Source organism: Tympanuchus pallidicinctus, unplaced genomic scaffold, assembly GCF_026119805.1.
Source record: "Tympanuchus pallidicinctus isolate F22 unplaced genomic scaffold, pur_lepc_1.0 scaffold23, whole genome shotgun sequence".
Taxonomy (NCBI): domain Eukaryota; kingdom Metazoa; phylum Chordata; class Aves; order Galliformes; family Phasianidae; genus Tympanuchus; species Tympanuchus pallidicinctus.
The window spans coordinates 7,556,079-7,581,792 of NW_026294740.1; the positions used below are offsets into that span (position 1 = coordinate 7,556,079).

Sequence of the window (25,714 nt, forward strand, 5' to 3'; positions counted from 1 at the left end):
TTTCTTTCGTTGTTCCTCATGTCAATCTTCTACGTGTTTATCATGTTACATTTTTATTTTTAGCAGGATTAATATTGTGCAATTCCATTTGTACTTGGGATTAATTTTAATAATTGTTTTCCATGCAGCCTTACAAAGGCTTAGCTAGCAGCACCACAAAAAGCCTCTGCTGATCCGCATGCTGGGATTACAGAGGAAAGACAGTTTCTTTCCTGACTCTTTTCAAACATTCCATTACTTGCAGTTTAGGGAAAATGCAATTATTCTGCTCTCCTACATGCCAGGCGATTTCCATAGAGGTGCTTTACGCAACCCCTGACCGACCGTGGCACTGTAGGACCTTCCAGGAAGGTGATTTAACATCCTGCTAAATCTTTTCTCCCCTCAGCGATGGCATCAGTGCACAGAGCTCAGTGCTGTCTCCACGTGCAGAGGGCACTGCCCAAGTGCTCCTTGCAGGGCTTCCTGCTGCACGTGGCCTGAGTGCTGCGAAACAGGAGAGCCAGCATGGAAAAGCTTTCCCTCGCTTAAGAGAAAGTTATTTATTCGTTTCTCTTTCTTCATTCTTTGTCTGATGTTCCTGAATCTGCATTTTCTGTATAAAACTGACCCCATAGCACTCAAGGCAATGAGCTTCACAAGCAGTGTACGGCAGCGTTTAGGATGTGGTTAATTTGCACTGGCTGGGGGATCGAATGCCAAACAGAAGTAAGGGGAGAAGTGTGCAGAAGGGTTTGGCTTATAGGAATGTGAGGAACACAAGGGGCAGAGCTGCTGGGATGTGCCACACATCTGTGGAAGTTCTTCCTTGGTTTGTGCCTTATGCTGCCCATTAATGGGAGGTTACAGTGCATCTGGTGACATCCCCACTCACTGCAGTGCTTCCCGGAGCTGTGCAGCCTTCAACCCTAGGCCTCACAAGGGAATGTTCTTTCTCACAAATGATTTCTGAGGAACAAGAAGCAGCAGGCCGAGCTCGCCTTCCTTCTTTGGGAGCGCTCAGCTACTTTGGGAGCAATGGCGTGAGATCTGGGGAGCTCCTCTGGCATCAGCAGCCTTGAGAAAAATGCCTTCATTAGAGAAGGAGCAGGAGGAGTGCTGCTTTCTCAAAGTGGTGTCTGTGGAACGCTCTCAGAATGGGCAAACTCAAAAGATGCGATGTAGAAGTGTTCCTCAAAGGTTCGGGGAGGTCTTTGTGCATCTCCATCATTTCCTTCTGCTTTGAACAGCGCTGAGTTAATTGCCAGATATTAAATATTTATAGATGATATCACGGAGCGTTGCTGCACGCTGCAGGCTCTCCCCTGATGCCACTGGGCTGCCAACAGCTCACTGCTCTGCTGCTCACAGCCCTGCTTCCTTACTGGGCTTGGTTAGCAAACCACACAAAGGCCAAACACAGCCCTGGGGACTGCAGGTTTGTGTCAGCTCCTGGTGTTCGTCCAGCTGGGCTTCGTCCATGGTCACAATGAAACATTTTCCTCCCCAAGTACTAACCCTGAGTTTGAGTTCTAAATCACAAGTAATGCTGCTGGATAGCTGGGAATCAAGAGACTGCGCTAAAAGGTTGCCCTTCTTTTCAGGTTTATTGTGCACTGATAACTTTTTTTTACAGTTTTAGTATTGCTTCCTGAATTTTTACATCCACAGATATATGGTAACTTCTGCAGTGCTGTGTATAAATGCTGTGTTGGCACTGCAAGGGCAGGACTGGGGACAAAAGCTGTATCATAGCATTTGTACAGCCAGCCTTCGTAGGTTTTTTGCTTTAGCTGGGACTACTGACTTTTTCAAAAGAGAACATTCTGACTTTGCTATAGAAAACATACTGCATGCTCTATAAATACCAACGAGTCTAATGTCTCTATATTCCTTGGTCTACTAAATTTAATGTGCTTGAATTGCTTTTTTGAAGAAGGGTTATTTAGACATATGGAAAAACATCTGTTCAAGGCATAAATAAATAGTGTTTCAGTGGTTATACAATTCAAAAGACCATTCAAGGACTGCATGCCTCAGTCCCTACTGGGATGGGGTGAGGTATGAAAGCGGCATTTCCACATCCAGGTGCAGGTTTGGGACCAGCATGTGTCTGCATCAAACCCCTCCATTGTTAATGGCATTTGTGTCTCTGGAGAACACTGAAGATGACACATTGCTCCTTGGATTTCGCTTTCCATACTCAGGAAATACTCTCCTCCAGCACAGAAGTTAGTGGCTTCACATTTAGATCTTGACCATAAGTTGATATATATGTGTAGTAAACCTTCTTGCCATGCAGCAGTGCATCCAGCAATGGAAATGCCTTGGGAGCACTGAAGCACGTGGGTGCTGCTGAGAGCAGGGGGGAAGCCAACGTCCTCTATAGGTAGGTGGGTTTGGTGAGGGTGGGCAGGGGGCAGTGGGCTCTGCGAGCACCATTCACAGTTTATAGGGGAAAACAGAATTCTGCACTAGGAGGAAGCGTGGGACATGCAAACCAGTCATGAGTCGGTGCCATATGTATCAGAACAGCTCAAGGGCTTAGCAGCTGAATAAGGACTTTTAAGCCACTTTTTGGAATCTTAACAGAGCAAAAAAGATGTGGACATCTGTGATGGCTTCTGAAAAAATGTGCTTGGAGTCACTCCACTCTCTCCTGCCTTAATTCTGATTATTTCTTGGATAAATGTGTTTTGCTTGCCTGCATGAATAGCGTGCAAGCTACAGCAGATGTTGAGCTGTTTGACCTGATGCCTCTGCTCTTGGGGTCACTGCTTTTACAGAGAAACCAACGGATTTCAAGTTGGGTTGGTTTTCAGCCTTTATCTCATTTCATTTTCTGTTTAAATTAGTGAAAGAAGGATAATGTGAGCTCCAGCCGAGGGTTTTGGGGAAAAAATGTAAATCGTATCATCTCTGGGATGAGCAAGTTGGCAGATACTGAAATTTTTAAAACCTGATGAGAAGATATTGTACATAAATGCATTAATGTAGTTGGCATGCAACCTGATGTCCCACAGTCAAATGACATCAACATCCCTGCTTTGTGCTAAGTCCTTTATCACATTAATGAGGCACTCCACCTAACTGCATCTCAGTACCATTGGAAAGCACAGAAACTGCATTGTTAATTCTAATATTAAACAATTCAGCAAAGGAATTTGTTTAAATTACTTCCCCCATCTGATCAACGTGAAACTCTACATTGTGAGAAGTGATCGAAGTGTGAAGGTGTACCTGGTGTTTAAAAGGGTATATGTCCAATATCAAATGCATGAGTAAAATGAATAAATACTAAATGACTTTTGATGCATATACAGCTGTGCCGCTGTCTTCCCAGTACTTCTTTTGAATCCACATCACCAGCATCTCTAGTCCATCCTAAAACATTTCCATGCCAGAAGAATAGGAACAAAAGGCAGCCATCAAAATCAGTTGATTTGATAACCAGTTGTATCTTTTAATTAAAAGTAATAATTTAGTGTGAATTCCAAGAGAGCACTGAAAAATCTGCCTTTCAGTCATATTTGAACAGTGGGGAAGCTTTCTTCTATAAAAGTATGGAGGTAGAAATGGTTGGTTAGTAACTGTCAGCATTGACTAAATACAGTTTTCCTCCTTAGCCCACCTTCTGGAATCTTTTCGTATTAATAAGAAGTAAAAGTGGTCTTCAGTAACAGTCTGAAAAATGGAATCTGAAAACGTTCTCAAATGAAACACAAGTTTGCCCAAGGATGGTGTGGGATGAGCGTGGGATTTGTTTCTACTCAGAGGAAACACATCACCTTCTCAGATATGTTTTATTAACTTGGTAATGGCTTGGGGAACTTGGAGCTCTTTTAAGTGAAACAGGAGTGGTGCAGATCGGGGTGGGCTCAGCCCATTGGAGCCGTGTTGCTTCCTTGGGGAATGAGGAAGGATGCAGGATTTGGTGTTCCTGCTCCAGCAGGAGATGTCTGAGCTCACTGTGCGTAGAGCAGCCCGTGTTTCCAGTGCGTATCCTTAATACACCTCCCCTTCTGTCCTTAGTAGAGCCTCCATTTATGCCAATGGCATTCAGGATTTTATCTTTTTTAGCCTGTGTGACTTTGATTCAAATTCCTTCTGAAAAATCCATGTCACCCAGAAGATGCTCAAGTATGACAGTAGGGATGTAGCAGCACAGAGCCACAGAATCAGCATCAGAGTTGGTCTTGAACACATAGTTCTAGTGACATAGTGAAACTTTGGAGTCTTCTACTATGAAAGGACATCAGTAAGTCATAATACAACGCTGCTTTGTCTATAAAATGCCCACGGCCGCAGCCTCACGTGAGGCTTTTTGTATGTCTTATACTGAAAAGCAAAGCAGTGATTTAATGCCTACAGAATTACAGTGAGTTCAGTGTGCTATCAGTGGGAATAAATTGCTGATCAAAAGGGAGATTTTAAAAGGAATTTGTCGGTATCGTGCTCATAAGCTGTTTTGCAACGTGCCGAAGCACAGTTTGACATTTGCAGCTGGTTAGCTGCGTGCTTTCAATTATTTCCCACTCCCATCTTTGATCCCGAAAAAGGACGGAGTGGTTTCTGGCCAAGAAGTGGTGGCACTGCTGCAGTAGGGCACACAGTAAGACACAGCTGTGCAATTCTGCTTCCTTCTGCTGGACCTGGAGCAGCAGCTGTGAATCAGGGCAGGGCTGGAAGGGTTCTTCTGCACACATATTGGGGCATGGACCAGTTTCTGAGTTCCTGCTCGAATTTTGGGGTTCCTTTCTCAAGGCATCCCTCTGTGTGCACCACATTGCCATGGGTGCCTGCCTCTCCAGAAGCGTGTCTTAGCTTTGAGGCCAGTCCTTTCCAATTTAATTATAACACACTGCGTCCTGCTCTCCTTACAGAAACTTGGAATTGTCCTAAGAAAAGCAAAACATTCACTTTTCAGTTTTAATACAGCCTGTCATTCATCGCTGCTGAACAAATGCAGTGGCAATGCTTTTCCAATTGCCACTTTCTTAATTTTGATGGGTTTTGGAAACAGAAGTGGGTTTTCCCTTTGGAGTTTCACAATTAATCTACTCCAGGTTTAGTGCAAAGTTCAATTCTCTTGCAAATAGCAGCCATTATTTGGCAGTTCATCTGTCATATCCTGGCTTGGCTCCCCATGTTTACTATGAAATATGACTGCCAGCAACACTTTGGGAATTATTTAAAGTTTACATTGATTAAAAGGAGATATTTGAAAAAAAAAATCTGCAGGATCTTACCTCTGGCTCAGTGGTTTACCTCTGCTGAGCAGCTCTGACAGAAAGCAGTGTTATTTCCTCAGTTATGCACTAAATGCATATTTAATATTTGAAAATGTTGCACTGCATTAACAATTAAGAAGTGATAATTGCAAGTAATTAAGTGGTGGTGGCAAAATAATTATTATTACTAATATGGATTACAGTGAAAGTGTAAACTGTGGACATGAGAAGCCCATGTTGATACAGGGAACGACGTGAGAGCTTTATCACCTGGCCTCTCAGCTTTCTCTGTTCATTTTCAGACTTGCTCGCAGAAGAATAATTTGATGTTTGGTATTCTTAAATTTACCAAAATTAAAGCATGGGCTTGGAACAGAAAATAGGATGAAATACTGATGAAGAAACTTCTCTCTTATTTGTTAGCCTTTAGAATGTTCTGAATGTTTTATCATTTCCTTCTATTAAAGAGACTTAAATAGCTGGTTTCCTCCATGCAGGGATTCCGTTTCAGTAGTAATTTCAGTTCTATTTTTCTTTGACCTCTGACTTTCTGTGCTGTGACCAGAAGAAGCAATTTTGTGTATAGAGGATAATAAGATATCATAGTCACAACATACTGGCTCTTAAAAACACATTATATATACATATCTTTTCCCTCTGTCAGTACATTATACTCATAAATGCCACTTATCTCATATATTAAACAGAACTATAAAGATCTCCTTATTCAGCACCATTAGGAGCTGTGATTTGTGTCCTTCTTAGCAACAGACGTGCTAACAAAAATGATGTTTAAGGATATATGTTTGAAAGGCAACAAATTTCCAACAAGTCTTGTTTGTAAATACAAAATCAAGGCACAATTTAGCTTGAAAAGGTGCTTCGAATTGTTTGACAGGCACATGCATGGTGGAAGTCAGGTCCTCAGATAACCATTCACTAAGGCAACGTTCCATGACCCCACACCCATTGGCTGTATCACTAATGAATAATGGAAGAGACGTTCTGCGGAGCGTTTTGAATGCCACTCCATGCAGGTTGCCTGTGTTTACAACATAAATGTAGTTGTTAGCAGTTTGCATTTGGTATCTCAGGCTGTGGAATAAGCAGAGCTATTGAAATCCAGTGTCAATTTGAATTCTTGATGGTAGGGCTGTACAGATTACCTGGATAACAGCCATATTCTGTGTGTGCAGTGACAACTACTGCTTGTAGATTCATCCTAGAGCTTAGAATCAGTGCAGAAAAGAACACGGAAGTGCTTACCAAAGCAAGCAAACAAAAAACCTTCACAAAGTATCACAGTACTACATTATGAAGGCAAGATTTTGTCTTTTCATTGTTGTGTGTTCAGTATGTTCAATAAAATTACCGTTGGGAGTTCCCAAATTTCTCGAGAAAGCGCTCATAGCAGAAGAGCCTTATGTTTCTGAGGAAGGAGTTGGCAACTTTTCCATTTTGTATAATGTGTACTTTCCTTTGATTCATCCTGAAAGCTTTTCTTGGCAAGTTGCTAGCTTACTTTGGTTTTGATGACAATTTAATAATTCTTTTCTACTGTGGAGCTGTATTAATACCAATATAAACTGTAAGCAGAAGAAAACTCTCTGAGCCCTCATTTTGCAGTTGTATTTGTTGGGATGTTTTAATGCACGAAGGACCTGGTACTGCATCACTTCCATTCCCTGCCAATGCATGAGGCTGTGGAAGTCCAAAGGAAAAAAGAATGCTTGCAAAGATTGGTTTCAAACTTGGTTGTATTTTTTTTTCAATGAAGAAGAGCTGCAGCTCTTCCCAGGTCTGATGAAGATTGTGCTGCAACAGCTTTGACTGAAATGCAGACCTAAATTGTGCTTCCCAAATTTGTGTCAAACCATACAGGTGGGGCTGGAGGCAGTCCTGAAGTCCTGATCCAAATGCACTTCTCAGTTCTCTGAAGGGGACCTCTTCCATTGAAGGGACAGCAAATGGATTTTATATATATAATAATATAATAATAAATTGACTTGTCTTCAGTGTTTGTTTTTAAGGGATTTGGGTGCATTCCATTTCACCAGCCAGAAATTAAAAACCGTTTCCAAGCTGCCGGTGGCCTTAAAATGTCCTCACTATAAATTTCTCTGCTGGAAAATCAGACAGGAATAGCAGTCTCTGTAAAATATTTACTATGTGCCAAGTTAGAATTTGTTCTCTTTCATCTGCAATAATGTAAGTGATAAATTTGCAGCATTTCAAGATGATCCCATCTTAAACATCCTGGTTTTACAGTCATTTTACTGCATTTCAGATTAGCCCCTTAACAAACTGCTGCTTCTCTTCTGCCGTATTTTGTGTCGTCATTGAAGAGCAGTGATGATAGATTGTAAATAAACAGATGACAGATGACAGTCCAGCCACAGGAGGAATGCCGTCATTGTGTTTTATGTTTATGTGCAGTCAGTAAATGGCAGTTTTAGTGTAGATGAATCATAGGAACAAGCCTCAGCTCGCTAAACTGACATATTCTTTCTGACAAAACCAAAGCAAAAGAAATATAAGAGCTGAGCACTAAAACTGTGGCCAATATATCAACAGTCTTGTAAGGGTTATGAATAAGATATGGTATATATTTTTTGGCAGAGTTGGAGGATTTTCAGTGTTTGAAGTGCTACATTAAAGATGCTCCAATCTTATTTCCTATGACTCGTGTATCTTTCTGTCTATCCCATAGGACCCCAGGAGCAAGCACAAATTTAAGATCCACACCTATGGGAGCCCAACCTTCTGTGACCACTGTGGGTCCCTCCTTTATGGGCTCATACACCAAGGGATGAAATGTGACAGTAAGTTCAGTTTTGCTTTGTTACCAAACCGTACTTTTGAAAGCATGTGGAAACACCTCATAACAACTTTTTCTTTTCAATGGAAAATACCATTTCAAATGTCAGCTATTTATAGGACTGTTGTATTTCAAGTGGATATTTCAGTTGAATAATAATAATCTCATGAAAACCTCTTCTGTTGCTGCAAAAGTGCTGCATGGACTTTGATACGAGAGGAGTGCATTTGCTGTTGCTTTTGAGGAAACCTGTTTCAGGAGTGGGTGGATGAACACGCAGTTGAAAACTGGCATTTCAGTTCATGTGGCAGCCAAGATCCAGTATTTCCCTTGTGTTTCATTTGTCTTGGAAGTCTGCTGCACCAAATTCTAATGACTTCATGGCTGCTGCTGGCAGAAGTGCTCTGTTTTCTCAGGCATATTCCCAGAAGGTCTTTATTCTGGTTTTGCTTTTTTTCTTGCACTTCATTAATATATTTAAGTGTCTGAAGTGGATTATTTTCTTCAGTGTTTCATTCACTGTCCACAAAACGTATTGCAGGATGAAAACTAGCCATGTTGGTCAGTCAGAAAGCATTTGGCTGTAATCTGCAAATGCTGCCAGCAATTACACATAGTAATCTTAACTTTCATTCTGCTCAGTGTTTGCTGTAGAATCATATTATTAGTTTCTCACAGCTATCTGAAACGCTTCTGTATCCACAGCGTGTGATATGAATGTGCATAAGCAATGTGTGATAAACGTCCCGAGCCTCTGTGGCATGGATCACACTGAGAAAAGGGGAAGGATTTATCTGAAGGCTGAAGTCACTGGTGACAAACTGGAAGTAACAGGTAAACGACTCGTTTTGAAATGTGGCAGGATTTTTAAGGGTGTTGTATTCACTGTGAGCTGATGTGCTTTGGTCAACATCTTTTGGGCACGTTGGCAGAGTGTTTCCTTTTGGAAGCATGAGGGTTTCATTCACTGCGTCCTTGAATCCAGAAGCATTTTGAATCAAGAAATGCTCTATTAGCTGAAGAATCCGCACGCTTAAAAAAATAAAGTGAAAATGTAAAGATGGAAAAACTGCTTTAAAAAAAACCAGGAATGTTCATTAGAAAATGACTGTCATGTCTGTTTTCCTTGTAGGGGATAGCTGACCATTTAGGAAGCTAGCCATCATCTTCAGAACATGAGAAATGCTCTTAACTTCATCAGTTAAGGAGGGATTTCCTGTATTCCAGAGTATTTAGTAAACAAAGAAACTTGGACTCAATCCCAAATATTACTCCCAATGTATTATAAAGCAGTAATAATAAAAAGATCATATTCTATGAGGTTAAGGTTAATAAGATAGGGAGAAGGGAGAGAAAGGAAGGAAGGAGAGGGCAGCAGTTCCTTTCCTTGGAAGTGCTTCTCCCAGGGCTTATCAGTAAGCTTTGGTTCCTCTCACCCACACAGCCTGTCTCATTCCCAGTTGAAGCTGCAGAAAAACATACGGAAAATGTATTTTGCAAGTTGAGGGACCATTTTGTCCCCCTACATAGATGTGCTGCTTACCTCAAGCAAAACTTCCTTGCTGCATTATCAGGGAGCAGAGTTTATCACTCAGGATCCGCTTCAGAAGTTGTATTTACAGCCTATGTTTTGTTTGCTCTGTGCTTGCTTTCTGTTTAACTGAGGTCAGCTGATAATTGGCTCTAATATCTCAAGTGCAAAGCTGGTAGTGAACTTTACTGTTAGTTTTTCCTTTCTGTTGGACACTAATACTGTTCTTTATCCATTGGGCTGCAAAGTCTTTATTCAGAGGGAGAGCACAGATGGGAATTAGATTATGTAAATTGAAATTGATGTAAGGGAATTAGTTCAAACCAAGTCTGTTTAATATAAATTCAAGATGAAAGTAGAAGTTCTTTTGACTCAGAATTCTCTTTCAGGAATTAAAGGCGCACTGAAGTTATCAAAAACAAAATAAGGGATGAGCTATCGTGTCATGGCAGGTGACCAACACTGCTTCTTCAGCAGTGTGTCCTAACACACTGTCATGCTTATTACACGCACACAAATGCATCTTGGAAATTGGTTTTGTGAGCAGCTGAATTCACAAAGTCCACACACTGAAGCAGGAACTGAGAACACTGTTGTTGTCACGGCCTGTTTGGTGTTGAAAATTCAAGGCCAAAATTATGGCAGAACAAAGTAGAAGGTTTCCCAAAGCACCTGCTTTTCTGTCTTTACTTCTTGATGTGGTTGTTGGCAATCTGTGGATGTTGAGCATTGTTCCATTGTGTCAGCATTGCTGATTTCTTGCGCTCAGAGCCCAACCTTTGGTTAGGCCTGAAGTGGTCAGGCAGTCGGACTGATGATATCTGCAGGTCCCTTCCAATTGAATGGCTCTCTTCTCTACACCAGAGAGATGTTCTTTCTAGCTCCACACTTCTTATTTGGGGAATGAATCACAAAAGGTACCATATTCCTTGTAGTCAGCATAAAGGAAATCAGGCCATCACGTTTGATTTTCACAGCTCACAGAAGCATTGAACTTCCCTTCTGTCACTGTTCATGCTTTTGTTATCTCTGCATCTGAATAACTCCAGATTCTTCTGTCAAACCTTGTAAAAAGCATTGAAAAGGAGAGGCATGATCAAATTTAGTTAGAAAGGATTAGAATAGATCCCAAGTAGTACTTAACTGTAGTTAACATTTCAGATAGCTTCCTGTTGTGTAGGAGAGGTGAACTTGTCCAAGATGCTGTCCTTAGGAGAAAGGTGCTTCCACTTTTTGGTGTGAGTGCACTTGGCAAATGCTTTTATTTGTGTGCTTGTAGATAAAATACTTCCATCCAAAATTTAAGAAGGTTTCTGGACAAGAAGAAGAATTTTTACGACAACCTTGTTATAATAAGCTCATTAAGGTGCTGTTCTGTTCTTATGACTGGGGCTGTGTTCTCTGTGTTATGTTCATATGCTTGAAGCTATGTTCTCTACGTTACATTCCTAGGCATTTCCAAGGTTTCCAAAAATTTCCGTAAGTATAAATGGATTTCCCTGAAAGTACGCCTTTCTTTCTTTTTTTTTTTTTAATTTATATATGATACCATACAAATGTACTTATGTATGCTGTGGCCAGACAAGCTGAAGCTTATGTGCATATTTAACAGCAAGACAAATTAATGGTTCTCAGTTGGTTCATGAACACTGCTAACCCCAAATTTCTGACTCAATGTGTCTCCTACTACAGCGTCTTTACTGGCAAAAAAGTCTGCAGATCCCAGAGCTGCCTTTAGATTCAGGAAGGGGCTGGATCAAAAGTCCAGGATGTACAGGAACTGCTCTTGGGTTTGAGCCTTTGCTGGATTCTTCTTCAAAAGAATGTCTCTGTAGGTGTTGAACTCCTTCAGCTGAATTCCTTAATCTCTCTGCTCTGCATCCTGTTTTGCCTGTTAATTGGTTCCTGCTGAGCTCGTGTTCCTGTAGCCAGCCTTGACTGCCTGCAGAACAGTCATGCTGTTGGCTGCAGACGTGGCACTCCGGTGGGCATCTTGCAGTTCCTTCTGTGGGCGGCTCCGCTTCCTTGCTGGGAGGAAGGAGGGTGCCATGCACTGAACGGCGATGGAGAGCTCTGTGCCTTGGGGGAAGTCACTGCTTGGTGCATAGCAAGTGGTGTTTGCTTCTGTGTAACAGCTCAGAAGGTGTTGCAGTGGCTTTTCTTTCCAAAAAGGGCCACAGTACATGCATGTTTACTGAGTGTTTTCACAATAAAATGGGGTAAATAACGTTGGGGTTTTTTTACCCATTGAGTATTAGGAAAGAGACCAGCTGGAGCTGCCCAGTAGTTCAGCCAGATTATCTAAAATATCAGGACACTCGGGCAAGTTTTGAATTCAATTGATCCTGGAAATGATTCAGTCCCATACATAAATATGTTTAATGCTAGCGTGCTTCCATGTGAACTTCCAGTGCACTTCAGATCTTTGGTGTAGGAGCCTAAAGGTGGACAGGCAGTCCTTTCTGCATGAGTGCTACAGACTAGGAGTGGGAGTTTTGTATTGATGTCCTCTGACAAAATCTCACCACCTCCCCAGTGCCATTTTCAGTGCTCATTTACGTGGCAGTTCTTAAATATCAGCAATTTTATACCTACTACCTTGAGAGTTGGCTTTGGATATTAATACGTTATTGCAATCGCTGTAAATCAGCTGGTTGTAAGAACTCTCTTAATTGCTTTTTTTTTGACATTGCTGAATTTGTGACCCTTCCATAGAATGGACTGTTGGGATTTTGCTTTTAGGCATAGCGAAGCTGTTTCTGCTGCTCTTAATCTCTGTCATTTTGCATTGAAATTTCCCCTTCCTGGTGTGTGCTACAAGTTTTGTCACCCTTACACTTACTTGCCAACCCCTCATGTAACCCGGGTTCCTTCTGAGCAGTTTTGCAGGTGGCTGAATCACCGTTTTGATCTTTATTTTATTTCTGAATTATTTTTATAGCGAGCAAACAATAACCTCTGTGAGAAAATAACCCCATCTGGCGCAGAGACATATAAAAAGCCACCACACTTTGGGATCCCAGGAGCTGGGTCTGACAGCAGCTGCCCTCCCAGCAGCAGTGAGCTGCAGGTGCTGCTGAGGGCAGGGTGCCACGATGCTGCCAGCCATGGCACCCCACCGTTATCAGTGTTACTAAAATATGTGTATATACACACAGCCCAGAGCTCTCAGGTTCCTAAGTGTAATTTTCAGAGCTGAAAGAATACAGAAAATGTGGTTTTATTCTTCTGTGATGCTTCTGTGATTTAAAAGAGGAAACCTGGCCGTTCTTTCTAGAGGCTGGGAGCGCAGAGCGGGCTCCAGCTATCACCTCCCCAGGAGTTCTGCACTCCCTGCTGTACGTATTTCAAATTATTTATGAATGCCTGATGCTGAGCTACTCCATGGCACTGCATATTAATGTCCATCATGCTGCTTGCCATGGAGACCTGGCTGAGCAGCCTCTGCCCAAAGAGGAGAACTGGAGAGCTGCTGCAAATCACTGGAAGTCCACCAGTTGTTTCCTTGAAAGACTCCTCCACACACACTCTCCTAATTTCACCTGTGTTTGCCTAGGTTATTAACAGTGTCTTTCTTTGTTAGCATTAATTTTGTAACATTCTGCAGCTGATTTTAAAAGGAGGACACGTGAGTGTTCAGGAGAGTTATCAGCTGTTATGTGAAGTCCCTATAAAGTGATCCTAAATAACTGCTTGTGTGTGGGAGGCATTTTTAATAACTCAAATAAGAATGGCGTGTTTTACCTCACCAATACCTTCTGTGTTCTCTGGTATTCCCTGAGCCTGCAGGGTTGCTGTGCTGCTTGCACACAGGGCAGTGCCTTTCATAAATGCCAACCCCTGTAGCAAATGAGTATTTGCCATTTCAGTCATTAAATTTTCTTTACTGTGAAAAAACAGTAAATGCACAGTATGGAAAAGAAACATTTGTTGTTCATAGATAGCCATCTGCATGCATATATAAAAAAAACACCCTAAAATGCTATGTATTTGCATAAGAATTTGAACACATCAGTATTAGAAATTTAATAATCAACCCCTTTTCAGACAATTTGATATAGCAGTAGTCAGTGTTTGTGTTAAGGCTTGTGTTTTATTATGTAGTTATACTGCCCAGTACTCGGTATTCTTTTATGAAGGTAATTTTTATAGAGGTAATCTGATTTTAAACATAAAGTACAGATGCCCCTGTGAGGTTTCCAGCTGGAAATGAAAGCAGAGAACTTACTGCAGGTCTTATTAAGTAGCATTAGAGTTGATGGTACCCTTTTATTAGTAGGGGAGACTGTCTTAATAAAAGACAGAGGAATGAAGCATGATGGAACGCCAGTTCATTTTTCATCTTGTTCTCAGAAGGAAATTAATTCCTTATCCATTTCTTGTGTGTAAGTCACCTGTGAAACGCAGGCATCCCTGCAGCCTACATTCATTATTGTGGCATCTATGGGAGTCAGGAAACTGGGAGTAAAGAGCAGGCAGGGGTCTCAAGAGAGGTACATAGGAAAATCAGCAGGGGTATGGTTATGCAAAAGAGAAATCTCATATTGAGAAGGCCTTTCAGTGGCCAAGCACTGTGTGGAAATGGTCTGAACAGCAGGATGTGAGGAGATTCAGTTGCACACCTGTAATTGTAATTCTTTAGAGTTTTAATGCTGGAAGTCAGAAATCTGAGCTAGCAGTGTTCTCCCTCTTCTTTTGCTTCATTGGAGAGCTTCCCAGGCAGGACTGTTGGAGACTCAAGACCTCTTTCAAAAGCATCTATTTGCATTCACTGGGAGATTTCTACTCCTCTAAGAAGCCTGTAGGGAGCGAGAGATTGGCAAGCAACAGTTGCTGTGATTAGTAAATCATTTTATCATCAACATTTGAAAATTCAAGGAAAAGGTAGTTGTGACTCATTAAAAGGAACTGAGTGAACTTGTGCTGCAAATAGCTCTGCTTTGTTTTAGGGACAGAAGCATTTCTTTGCTCATTCCTGTGGCTAAATCTATTTGCTGACGCCACAAGAAGTTATAAATCCATAACTGTGTATTGTTTGTGATGTTTGACCCATACATTCCATGAAAAAAGTTCACGTGTTGTCATCCAAACTCTGAAATGCTGCCTGAATTTCTCTCGTCACACAGAGTGACTGTTTTCTGCCATCCCACTCTGTCTTCTTTAGATATTTATTTAAAGTATGAGTACCTAAGAACCAGCTCTGTGTTTGCTTATGTCTTTATACTACTGGAAACTTGAATACCCCAATTTTAGGCACAGCTTCTGGAGGCATCACTGTGATAACAGAGACACATCATCGAATGGAAGAGTCATCAAACAGCCCATATTTTCTGCTGACTAGGCACTTATGATCTCTTCTTCATTAACGATAAGGAGGAAGGTGGTCCCTTTTCCTTGTGGCATGGTGACAACACAGGCACACTTGCTTTGTTGGAAACTTGAGCATATGCTTCTCTTCACTCCCTGTTTGTCTGTGTGTGTTCTCAGTCTCAGTTGAAGAATCTAATCTGGACAGGCCATTAGGGATTTAACTCATATCAGCTACCTTGCTCAGTGCAGAGATCATCATCATGCTCAGAAAACTGGCAGCTGGTATTCTGTGTTTCTTCCAAGTTCCTCTTGGTGCTGAGTTTAATTAACCAATAATTGTAAAGCAACAAGAGTTTGCTTGTTTTCCTTGGAGATACAGCAGAATTTTCTGCTGTAATTCAGCCTCGGTTCAGTTATTTTCTTGGAGTTATTTTTCATTTAATTTTGTTTCAGCCACACATGAGAGAGCATCTGTGATAGTAAGGGGGCTCTGCTTCCTGCCATCCCTCTTGTGGACTTGTCTTGGTAAGAGTAGGATGCTCTCAAAGGGTTGGACCAACCATCATGACATTAATTCCTTATAAATTATATTTAGCAAATATCATCGTGCCATTTCCTCAAGAAAAAGTACTACCAGTTGGAAATAGATGTCTGAGGGTGCTAATTACACAAAAATACAAATGGCCCAAATAAGGAGCGAGATCATGACTACTTTAGCAGCCTGTATTTAGTGCATGTTGCATCTCTCTTTCCAAGTGCATCTTTGAGCTGCACTTCTTTTTGAGCTTAAAGGCCTTTTTCCTTATTCTGTGTCTCCTACAGAAGAGGAGCAGCCTCACACATGCAGTCAGTGGTTTTTCCCGTGCTCAGCAGCACAGACAGACACCGATCCTTGTCAGCCCGACTGGTTTGGGTGGGACGGCGTTTCACAACGCCTGAAATCCAGCCTGTTTGTGAACTTCTGCAGAAGCTGATGGCAGAATGCCATTGACACATAATAAAACCTTACACGCCGTGCATATAAATGTGGTGTGAGCGTCATGCTGGTCTTCTGCAAGATGGAGGGAAGTGCTGCCTTGCTCATGCATTGTGATACTCCATTCATCTGCAGTGACTTCTGAGCTGCCCTGTGAAGCCCCACAGCTGTGGCAGCAACCTCAGCCAGAGCCCCAAATGCTGCTGAGCCATTGATAAAGGCCCACCATTGCCTCTGCTCTTGTTCTGCACAGAGATGTGGCCATGTGGGGAATATCCCACAGGCAGGTTGCTGGCCAACCTTGTCTCTGGGCATCAGTAGCATCATGAGGGCTATGAACTCACTTTGTGCTCTCTTCTGCCATTGTGAAAATGGATAAATATGAAAATTGTATATGAAAATACCATTTTTGTGAAGGCAAAGTTAAACTCGTCTTCCCCTGCTTTTACTTTGGGTGCCATCTCATGACAACTCTCACAGTGATTCCAGCTGACAGCTAACGAGCAGTGAATCCAAGGGAAGTTTAGTACCAATAACATGTTGTATAAAGCAGCCCTTCTTGGAAATCTGTTCTGATCCAACTATCAGCCTTATAGCATTCGTCTGATAGTTGTGGAACCTAAGATTGATGAGTAAATAAAGCACACAGAAATGCTCCCTGCTTAGAAATGTATAGAGATGAGCTCGGATGTTTAATCATTCTATTCCAGGAAAGAGCTGCCCAGGAGCTGCTTCATTCCATTTAGGCTGGCTCTCATCTCCTGTCACTTCTCTCTACCAGCCTTACAAATGCCATCAAGTGCAACCTTACTTTACTATTTTCTTCCATGCCAAGTCTGACCACATGAGTTTTTCATCTTATTTGTGTTACCTTTCAACGTACTTCTTTCGATTTGGTTTGACTTGTTACTATATTGTTAACAGTGATTTTTAACCCCATGCAAATCAGCCATTTGTTTTATATTGACAGTGCGAGAAGCAAAAAACCTCATTCCCATGGATCCAAATGGGCTTTCAGATCCTTATGTTAAACTGAAACTTATCCCAGATCCCAAGAATGAAAGTAAACAAAAAACAAAAACTTTCCGTTCTACCCTGAATCCACACTGGAATGAGTCATTCACATTGTAAGTTTAACCCCTTTTAATGTAATTTCTTATGTGTTGAATCATCTGTTTGAGTTTTGCATTCAGAATGCTATTTCTCTCCTTTTCAGTAAATTAAAACCTACAGATAAAGACCGACGGCTCTCTGTAGAAGTCTGGGACTGGGATCGAACAACCAGGAATGATTTCATGGGCTCTCTTTCATTTGGGGTGTCAGAGCTCATGAAAATGCCAGCCAGTGGATGGTAAGAGTTTCTGAAAAGAGTTTTAAAATAGTATTTTTCTGCAGCCTGATTACTTTATCTCTTATTCACTGGAAATACAACTAAAAGTGGGAAACATGGGCTATAGATAGCAAAGGAGGATAATTAAAGGAAGCTTTCCTTTTGTTATGTTCATGAAGCTTCTGCTGGAACCAGGAGTTGCTGCAAACTCATGGCCTTGTGATACACATTTTATTTTTATCTCAAATATGATATACTCATTATGAAGCATATCAGCTATGTATAGCAAGTTAAAGTACATCTGAATAGGTTTTATATAATGCCATCTTATTACGTGCGAAACCACGGATAGAACTCAAGACCAGACCTCAACCAGAACTCAATCACCAGACCTTCTCAGAGAGTATGACTTGTTGGAGGGGATGATTTAGGGCTATAAAAGCATTGGAGTCTTTTCAGGGTTGATTTCTTACACCATGTCACAAGATGATTGGGATGAAGTCCTTGTCTTCATTTGACACTTGGTTTGCCATTAAAGATACAATTTTATTTGAAATATATTCTGTTTCTGTATCTCCTTTAGAACTCAGAATGTTGTTCTTTACATACAAGTGGCATTGATACAAACCAGACACAAACAGACATAACTCAGATTTTATATCTGAAAGGAGCAGAAGTACAAAAACCCCCTTTTTTTTTCTCAAATGTTCCACAGGTACAAGCTGCTGAATCAAGAAGAAGGCGAATATTATAATGTTCCAATTCCAGATGCTGATGAAGATGGAAATGCAGAGCTGCGGCAGAAGTTCGAGGTGAGGATTAAAGCTACCTCTGTATTGCATTTATTTTTTAACCTTACAAAAACAAAAACAAAAAAAACAAGGCCCAAACTGTTAACAGTTTTAATGTTATTAGTATCATAGAATCTAGCTTCTGTTGCTTGTGTCAGCAGTATGACCTTTGGGTTTCCTGAAGGTTGCACTGAGGGGATTATTTCAGCAGTATTTCAGCATCGATCTGGCTGTTCTGCTCCTCTGTTATGGTTGTCCTCCTGCCCTTTGCCACGCACAGTGGAGTGGTTGGTTGGCCACAAGCATGGCCTCACTGTGCCATGCAAAGGAGTTGTTTCCTAAGTAACAGACATAACCTGGCTCTTCTGACATCTGCTGTAATATCACTGCAAAATATTTGCTGTCCATTCAACCCAAGGAGAAGAAGGGCATGTTTTGAGGATGGAAGTGTTTTGCTGATGGTTGTACTTGATTCAGCTGGTCTGATCTGCTGAATATGCCATTATGAATTTAAATATTCCAGTAATTAAATTTAAAATTCCGGTTAATAGCGATTTCTTTTGTTTCTAGTCAGACATTTCCAACCTTAGCCTAGCAGTTTATCCAGAAATAATTCGTGTACCTTTTGTGCTTAAACAAACGCTTAAGCCTGTTGCTTTCAACCTGAAATGGCCATTTTTTATGTTCACCATCAGGCAGAATTCTACATTGTTGTTATAAAGATGGGTTAACCCAAGAGAGTGAGGAAAAACGGCACTTGTTCAGCTTTCAAGAAAATCAAAGAAAAGGTGCTTCAATTTCTTCTGAACACATTTGGATCAGCTAACATACTTTTGTCTGCAGCATGAACTATGATTTTTGCTTTACATTTGAGAAGTACTTTAACCTCCATTTCATTTTCCTGTCATTACAGTTGTGATCTGACCGGTGTGATTTTATTTTTAGGTCATTTTCTATTCAAAATCATATTTACCTCTGACCCTCCTTAGAAAGAATAACTTCAAAAGTAATTTGTTTCACCACTTCTATGGCTCTGTGCATTATACAGAGCCTGGAACAGGGTGGACATGGATTTTAGTGGTAGAGGTATAAAATTACCTATTTTTTTCTTGGGACAAGAACAGCACAAAGACGAGTCACTAAAAATTTCTGTTGTAAAATGTCAGTTATTATTTGTGTTGTGTTTGCTTATTGTATTTACAGTCTTTTATTTTTTCACTTAAGTCTTCTATGCACACATTGGTTGCAGCATGAATAGTCAGGGTTGATCTACGTTCTGCAGAGAACTGGTGTAGAAACCCTGAGAGATTGCAACGTGCAAAACTGCCAGCCTGGCTCCCAGAAACAGCAGCTTCACATGGGGTCAGCTCTGTCTCAGAAATAATTAGTCTGTCTCAAAGTCTAATTAGTCCAGTTCCAGCACTGTGCATTTGAGGCTTTCTCTGTTCTGAAGGCAGCAAGGTTGAGGACATTTTAGTGGTCTGCATTAATCAGGGAAAGGGAATGGGTTTGCAGCAAACACGGTGTCTTTCTCCATGCTAGAGCTGCATAATAAGCAGGTTTTAACCCTAATGCTGCTGTTTGTGAATATCTGTAGCTCACCAAAATTGTAGTTATAGCTGGGCCAAGGCTGCATAACGTGGTATTGCATAGTGAAAGGATTTTAGTTTCACTGCTTTCTCAAAGTCTGTTGCTGTGAGCAGCACCCCCCCTAGTAATGCTCTTAGTTGGTTTCAGGGGGAATTACTGTCATAGCTTTTAAAAAGTAACAGCCCCGATGTCTGAATGGTGGTATTTAACTTACTAGCTATTCTGATACGGTGCATAAGTGGTGCTGGCTCTTCTACGTTATTTTTCTTATCATTAAGAAATTATCTTGGCTTACATCGTCACTTTATTTTAAGTACCCTATGCTAAGGAACAAGTAGATGGCACTGAGAAGTTCTGTTTGTGATCTCGTGGCATTTCCTCTGAAATCAGTTCTGAACCTTTGCAGGAAAGCTCTTGGCAGCCATATTGCTGGGTGTTGGCAGGAAGATGAAAAATACCCATAGATCAAGAGAGGTCACACAGAGCTATCTTCATATTTACCAGTTCGGAGAGAAGAGTCATTTCAGAATGCTTGCTAATCCAAGTCCCCATCTGCAGTGCTTGGTCCATTATTCAGCATGAGGCAGTGTGATTGATAGCCAAGTGACATTGATGTAGTTTTGAGTACAAAATCACAACAGTTTCTGTGGAAGTACCTCATTCTTAATACAAAATATTTCAAATGAGTAATGGAGAACCTTAAGATTGGGCTGTTGACACATTCCCATCCCACCCTTCTGAACCCACTTTAGCAGCCCAGAGTTCCTGCTGTAGGCACACATTGGTCTGCTTCCTCCCTGACCTCCTGACATGGAGTCGTTTATTCTGTGCAAATCTACCATGAAATAGCTATACAAGATTAACAATAATACCAATAAGAATAGTAAGAAAAATGCTCAAAGCATTCCATTCACCTGCTTTTGTAATTGAAAGGTAAAGAAAAGGAGTTTCTGTGTGGCCCATCCTACCAGGTCTAAAGCAGCTGATAAATAGCCCTTAGCTCTTGGTTCTGCTGAACAAATGAGACCAAGTTCAGAAAAGGAGAATTGAGGAAGACAATGATTTCATTAATGGAATCATACAGTGACCTCATGTTTTTAGTTATTACTGCAAGGATTTTCTTTCTGTATGCTATCTAGATATTGTCCAGATGAAGCAGTACAGTATACTGAGGTTGAGGTATGCTATGCATAGGTGCAGTTTTTTCTGTTTTTCAAATAACAGACTTATTTTTGGATCTCACCTATCACTAAAAGTTATGAATCAACTCCTCGTTCCCTTTGCACTGTGATCCAGTTTAGTGATCTACAGATGATACATCATTATTAATACTTAGAGACAAAAATATTCTGCTGTAGGAAGGGGAGGCAGGGTGAAATCTGTCACTGCTTTTCATTGGGCTTTAGACTTTGGGTGTGGATTTTCTCCCCAGAATGGCACAATTGGTGGCCATCTCCAGGCTGAACTGGGTTCTCAGCAGGCACATTGAGGATAATTGTGGCTGCTCCATAATTGTTCGGGCTGAGGTTGCCACGGCAACTCGCGATGGTCCCAGGTGGCTGCATGAACCCAAACGAGCAGGGCTTTTCACTGCAGTATCTACTAGTTGTTGTGTACTTCTTTCCTGTTACTGTGTATTGCTGTCCAAACGAAAGCACCCAGTGACACGTTGTTGTCATTCTAACACCCAGTTGCAATTCGAGCAGCAATACGTTTTTTATTGGAGGAAAAGAAAGGAGCAAATTCTAAACTTGAATTGTAGGAAGTTATTTTTGTTTTCTCCAGCCCCGTTTCCTGTAATTTGCTGCTTAATTTAGCACTTCTAGATGCTTCAGCATAACCTTAGAAGAATAATAGAAAAATACTGGCTTAATGTGCTGGTTAATTATTCTGTCTGTCCTCTTCTTTAAGCAGCACCATCACGGAAAATGTTATTAAAAATAAAGCAGCTGCTGCAGTTCGTATCAATATTCATTTTTTAATTAAAAAAGGACCGGGTAGCTATTATCCTCACACATGGATATGTCTCCCAAGTGTAGGGTGTATTAAGTGATGTGAGCAGTCAGCTCTGGTGATTGGTGGCATTCAGGCAGCTTGTTGCAACGGGGAGCTCAGTTCTCCCAGAGCCCTCGTTTAGAGCAGCTCTGGGGAGGGTACATAAGGGCCCTATTTTTGCATATTCATAAGATGATGGATGTTTTCCTTTGCTCTCACCATTCCCACCAGTGTAGCTGTGTGAGGGGTTGCCGTAGAACAAGGCATTCCCACTCCTTGGGCTACCAACCTGTTGGTGTGAGGAAAAGCAGGGAATGCTTTTGCCTCACGGTGGGCCAATGCCATAAAGCCTTGTGTGCCACAAGGGTCAGCAGGGTACTGAGGGACAGTGCTCATGCTGCTTTTATGCTTTAGAATCACAGAATCGTTTAAGGTTGGAAAAGACCTCTGAGATCCCCAAGCTCAACCCCAGCTCATCCCCGCTGTGCCCACCAACCACGTCCATCAGTGCCACATCCCTGTGGTTCTGGAACACCTCCAGGGATGGTGACTCCTCAATAATCTGGGCAATGTGTGCCAGTGCATCGCTGTTCTCTCAGAGGAGAAATACTCAGTCTGCCTTCTCTGGGATTGACCCGAGCGCTGGATGGGTCACCCAGGAGCACTGTCCCATTGCTGTTTTGCTGCCATGGGGCTGGGCAACCTGTGCCTTCAGTGCTGGTCTCAGATTGTCATTACAGGCACTGCTGTGTGCTGGGGTTGGTGAGGAGCACTGCCCACAGGCTACAGCTGTGCTGTTCTTCTGCAGACTGAGGAGGTTGAGATGCAATGAGAGAGGAAACAGTTCAGACAAGCGTAGATGTTGTACCTGAAAGCTGGAAACGTACCATCAGTGATGACATTTGGGTGACATCTCAGCACTTCTAAACATAACTGTTATTAAGATGCTTAAGGAAATGTCTCTTTGAACGTCTTACCATTTTAATTAGAGGAACAGTGCAACCATTGGGCTTGGCTGTGAATACCCAGCCATCCTCCAGTGCTGCCAGAGCTGCGTGCTGGCCTCCTGCAGTGTGCAGGGCAGCCTTTTGTTTGCCCAGCCTTCTCTGGTAATTTCTGGGGGAGTGTAAGTGTACAGGCTTGAACTGATGACCACACAGCCCATCTTATCTGTGCCAAGATAACAGCCGAGGTTAAACACCGTTTGACAACATGACTGCAGATTTTGAAGTGCAATTAAAGCCTTCTGATTGTTTTCGATGTTGTCTGGAGTCCAGTGCTAAAGACTCATGTATTTGTTGTTCCCTTCCTGAGCACCATCAGTAAATCAGTTCAGCTTGTTTCACTGCAAGCTCTGTGTTTCTTAGATCTCTCGCACTCCCTTTCGGTTTCTTTTTTTCAGGCAGCTTCTGGCTGCTCTGCTATTAAGGAGGAGACAATCACTTTCTGCATTACTCTGGCATTTTTCTGATGTTCACCACAGCCTGATGTCAAAAGGGCATTTTCTTCCTCTCCTTTATTCAGGAGCAGGGACTGGCTCAGTATGTGTTCAGAGCTGTGGGCTGTGCATGATCCTCAGACCCAGTGAGTTTCCCAATTAAATGTGATGTTTTCATTTATTTATTAAAAAAAAAAAAAAAAAAAAAAAAACCAAACAAAAAAACAACCATGTAAGGGAACTTGAAGTTTTGCTAATTGGTGAGCTAATTTCTGGTCTGTGCACATTTCCCTGTAAAGTCTGATAAGGGGATATTTCTCCCCAGCCTTTGGGGATGCCTGTGCTTTTGCCTCACAGCTGTTGTACTGCAGTCACTTCATGCTTTTGTTTTCTGCAGTAAATAAGAAGTTGGTCTCTGCCCTACCCACACACAGCTTGCACACATCTCCTATTGAGGCAATAGCTGTAACTTCAGGCAGTTCAGCAAAGGGAAAAGAGAAATAATATTGCTGCTGACTCTCCAAACTGCAAAAGAAAAGATTGAATTTACTTTTCAGGAAACAGACACTAAGTGCACTGAAATCGTGGCCAGCCAACATTTCACTGGCACATCAATCCACGCTCTTCATGGCTATAAAAAGAGGAGCTGCTTTTTTTTTTTTTTTTTTGTCTGTGGCACCCATTCCTATTTTAAAATTGTGCACATTTAATCATTAGAGAGTAGTTTGCAGCAGTATAGAAATGCTGTGAGATGACTCCATCTGTTCTGTACTGTCACTTGGCATGGGGAATTCCCATATGCAGTTAACTGGAGGTTTCCCATCCACTCACCATCTCTGAAAGGAGAGAATGCAACAGTTCTGAACCAGGTGACATCCATCAGTCCCAGTTCCTGGGAGGTGCTGGTTTCTCTGCGAGGGGTTTCTTGGTGTATGTGTTGTGATTGAAGATGAAGCAAGTTCATAGCAAGCCACACTGGTTATGGGGATCCGTATATTTTAGATGCTCAAAACAAGGCAGAAAATTCAAAGCTTTTTTGTGCTGTCACCTGCCTGCATTGTGTGTGTGCTGCCAGCAGCCTTGACTTCACACATCCCCATATACATTTGCCTTGGTGCCTTTCAGTGGTTTGAGGCCATTGGGAATGCCTCATACGTGGAACACATGGATGTGCCTGGCTGAGCTGGAGCAAATGGTGCTGTGGTTTCTCTACTGCAGTTTCTGTGCAGACAGGTGTGCCCATCTAACTTCTCACTGCTGCGTCCTGATCGTGTCCATCTGCTACGAATGCTGATATTGCTCTCCTTCACCAGCCCTGTGCTAACACAGCAGTTTTCTCCCTTTCCTGTCTCTTGCAGGACTGCCATGTACATGTCCGCTGCTTCAAGGTAGCTCTTCAGTGTTCTGCATCTTTCTCTTCACAAAACACTCTCTACGAATGTCCCGAGCTGATTAAATTCAATTTCATTCTCACCGTGTTATAAGGATGCACTTATTTCCCAGTTTAAGCTTTAGTTTCCCAATTTAAGCTTTCTAAATTAAAAAAAAATAAATAAATGTGAAGACTACATCTTCCATAAACTGCCACAAAGCACCCCCAGGTCGGCTGGATGTATGCACACCAGGGGCTCTGTGGAGCTCAGTGCTCTCGCTGCTAAACCAATGGCACCTTCTCGTGGAAGATGGGAAATGGTGCATCTTTAATTTGAAATACACTTGTGGAATTCTAACTTCCATGGATCAAATAGTTCTCATGTTCACTGGATGTTTAAAAACATGGATGTGTGGGATATGTAGCATGCATATATTGTGATCTAATGTATTACATCTGTTTCATCTATTACATCTGTTTGTATACTGTATCCCATGTTATCCATGGGATATAATCCACATGCACAAAGGATCCAATACCCAAATATTAACCCACACATTCACTTCCTCTCTTTCTTCCTTCACTAACCTCCATCTCACAAAACAAAATGTGCCAGCATTGACCGTGTGCATCTGAACTTTTAACTTGCATGTGATCTCTGATGAATTTTCTTGCTTTATTACTGACCCAAATCACACTTCAGTCTCATACATTGATCAGATTACAATTTAAATTACAAAGTGAAGCTCCTGCTTCACAAATCTAAGATTGCTGAAGCTGTTGTCACTTGGTAGTACCTCAACACCTGAGGTTGATCTGAGGTGCTTTGGATGTTAGAGCACAGGGTATTAAATGCTCAGTTTAAAAATCAGATTTTGAATCTTGTTTTTATTATTAAAGCACAATTTTACCAGAAAAACAAAGCATAAGGTCACTTGCCTATACCAGGTATTTCCTAGTGCAGTGATGATGCCATCTGTCAGGCAGTGGGTCGTTGTTTCCTTACCCTCCATCCTTTAGCTGGTGTCTCTGAGTACTCCTCCTCAGTCCTTTACACCTCCTCTTCTTCAGAAAGAAAATCACATTTTGGTTTCATTGATGGAAATTGTTTAATGCGGGGAAGCCTCAAGGTTCTGTTTAAATGTATTTTAAACAATAATCAAAGCAGTTTGTAGGTAGTGTTTAAATATATACTTTTTTTGCAATAGGGTATTTAGCTGTAATTGCAGGTAGAACCCACGGATGCACAGGGATGGCAGAACAGGTGGTGGATGGTCAATTCTCAGTGACAGTGTGTTGCAAAGCCCATTGAAGATGTTCTGATGGAGCAAAAGCAGCTTCTTGTGTTTTCAC

At 41.7% G+C, this 25,714-nt stretch overlaps 1 protein-coding gene across 2 annotated transcripts in view; it reads left to right on the forward strand.

Moving 5' to 3' along the window:
* Positions 1-25,714, forward strand: part of PRKCA (protein kinase C alpha) — a 115,695-nt gene that overhangs the window by 63,336 nt on the left and 26,645 nt on the right. For both annotated transcript variants that reach the window (XM_052688031.1, XM_052688033.1), the window contains exons 4-8: positions 7,921-8,032; positions 8,734-8,862; positions 16,816-16,972; positions 17,062-17,196; positions 17,891-17,987. In XM_052688031.1, coding sequence (XP_052543991.1) covers positions 7,921-8,032; positions 8,734-8,862; positions 16,816-16,972; positions 17,062-17,196; positions 17,891-17,987 — 630 coding nt within the window. The remainder of the gene's footprint in view (positions 1-7,920; positions 8,033-8,733; positions 8,863-16,815; positions 16,973-17,061; positions 17,197-17,890; positions 17,988-25,714) is intronic.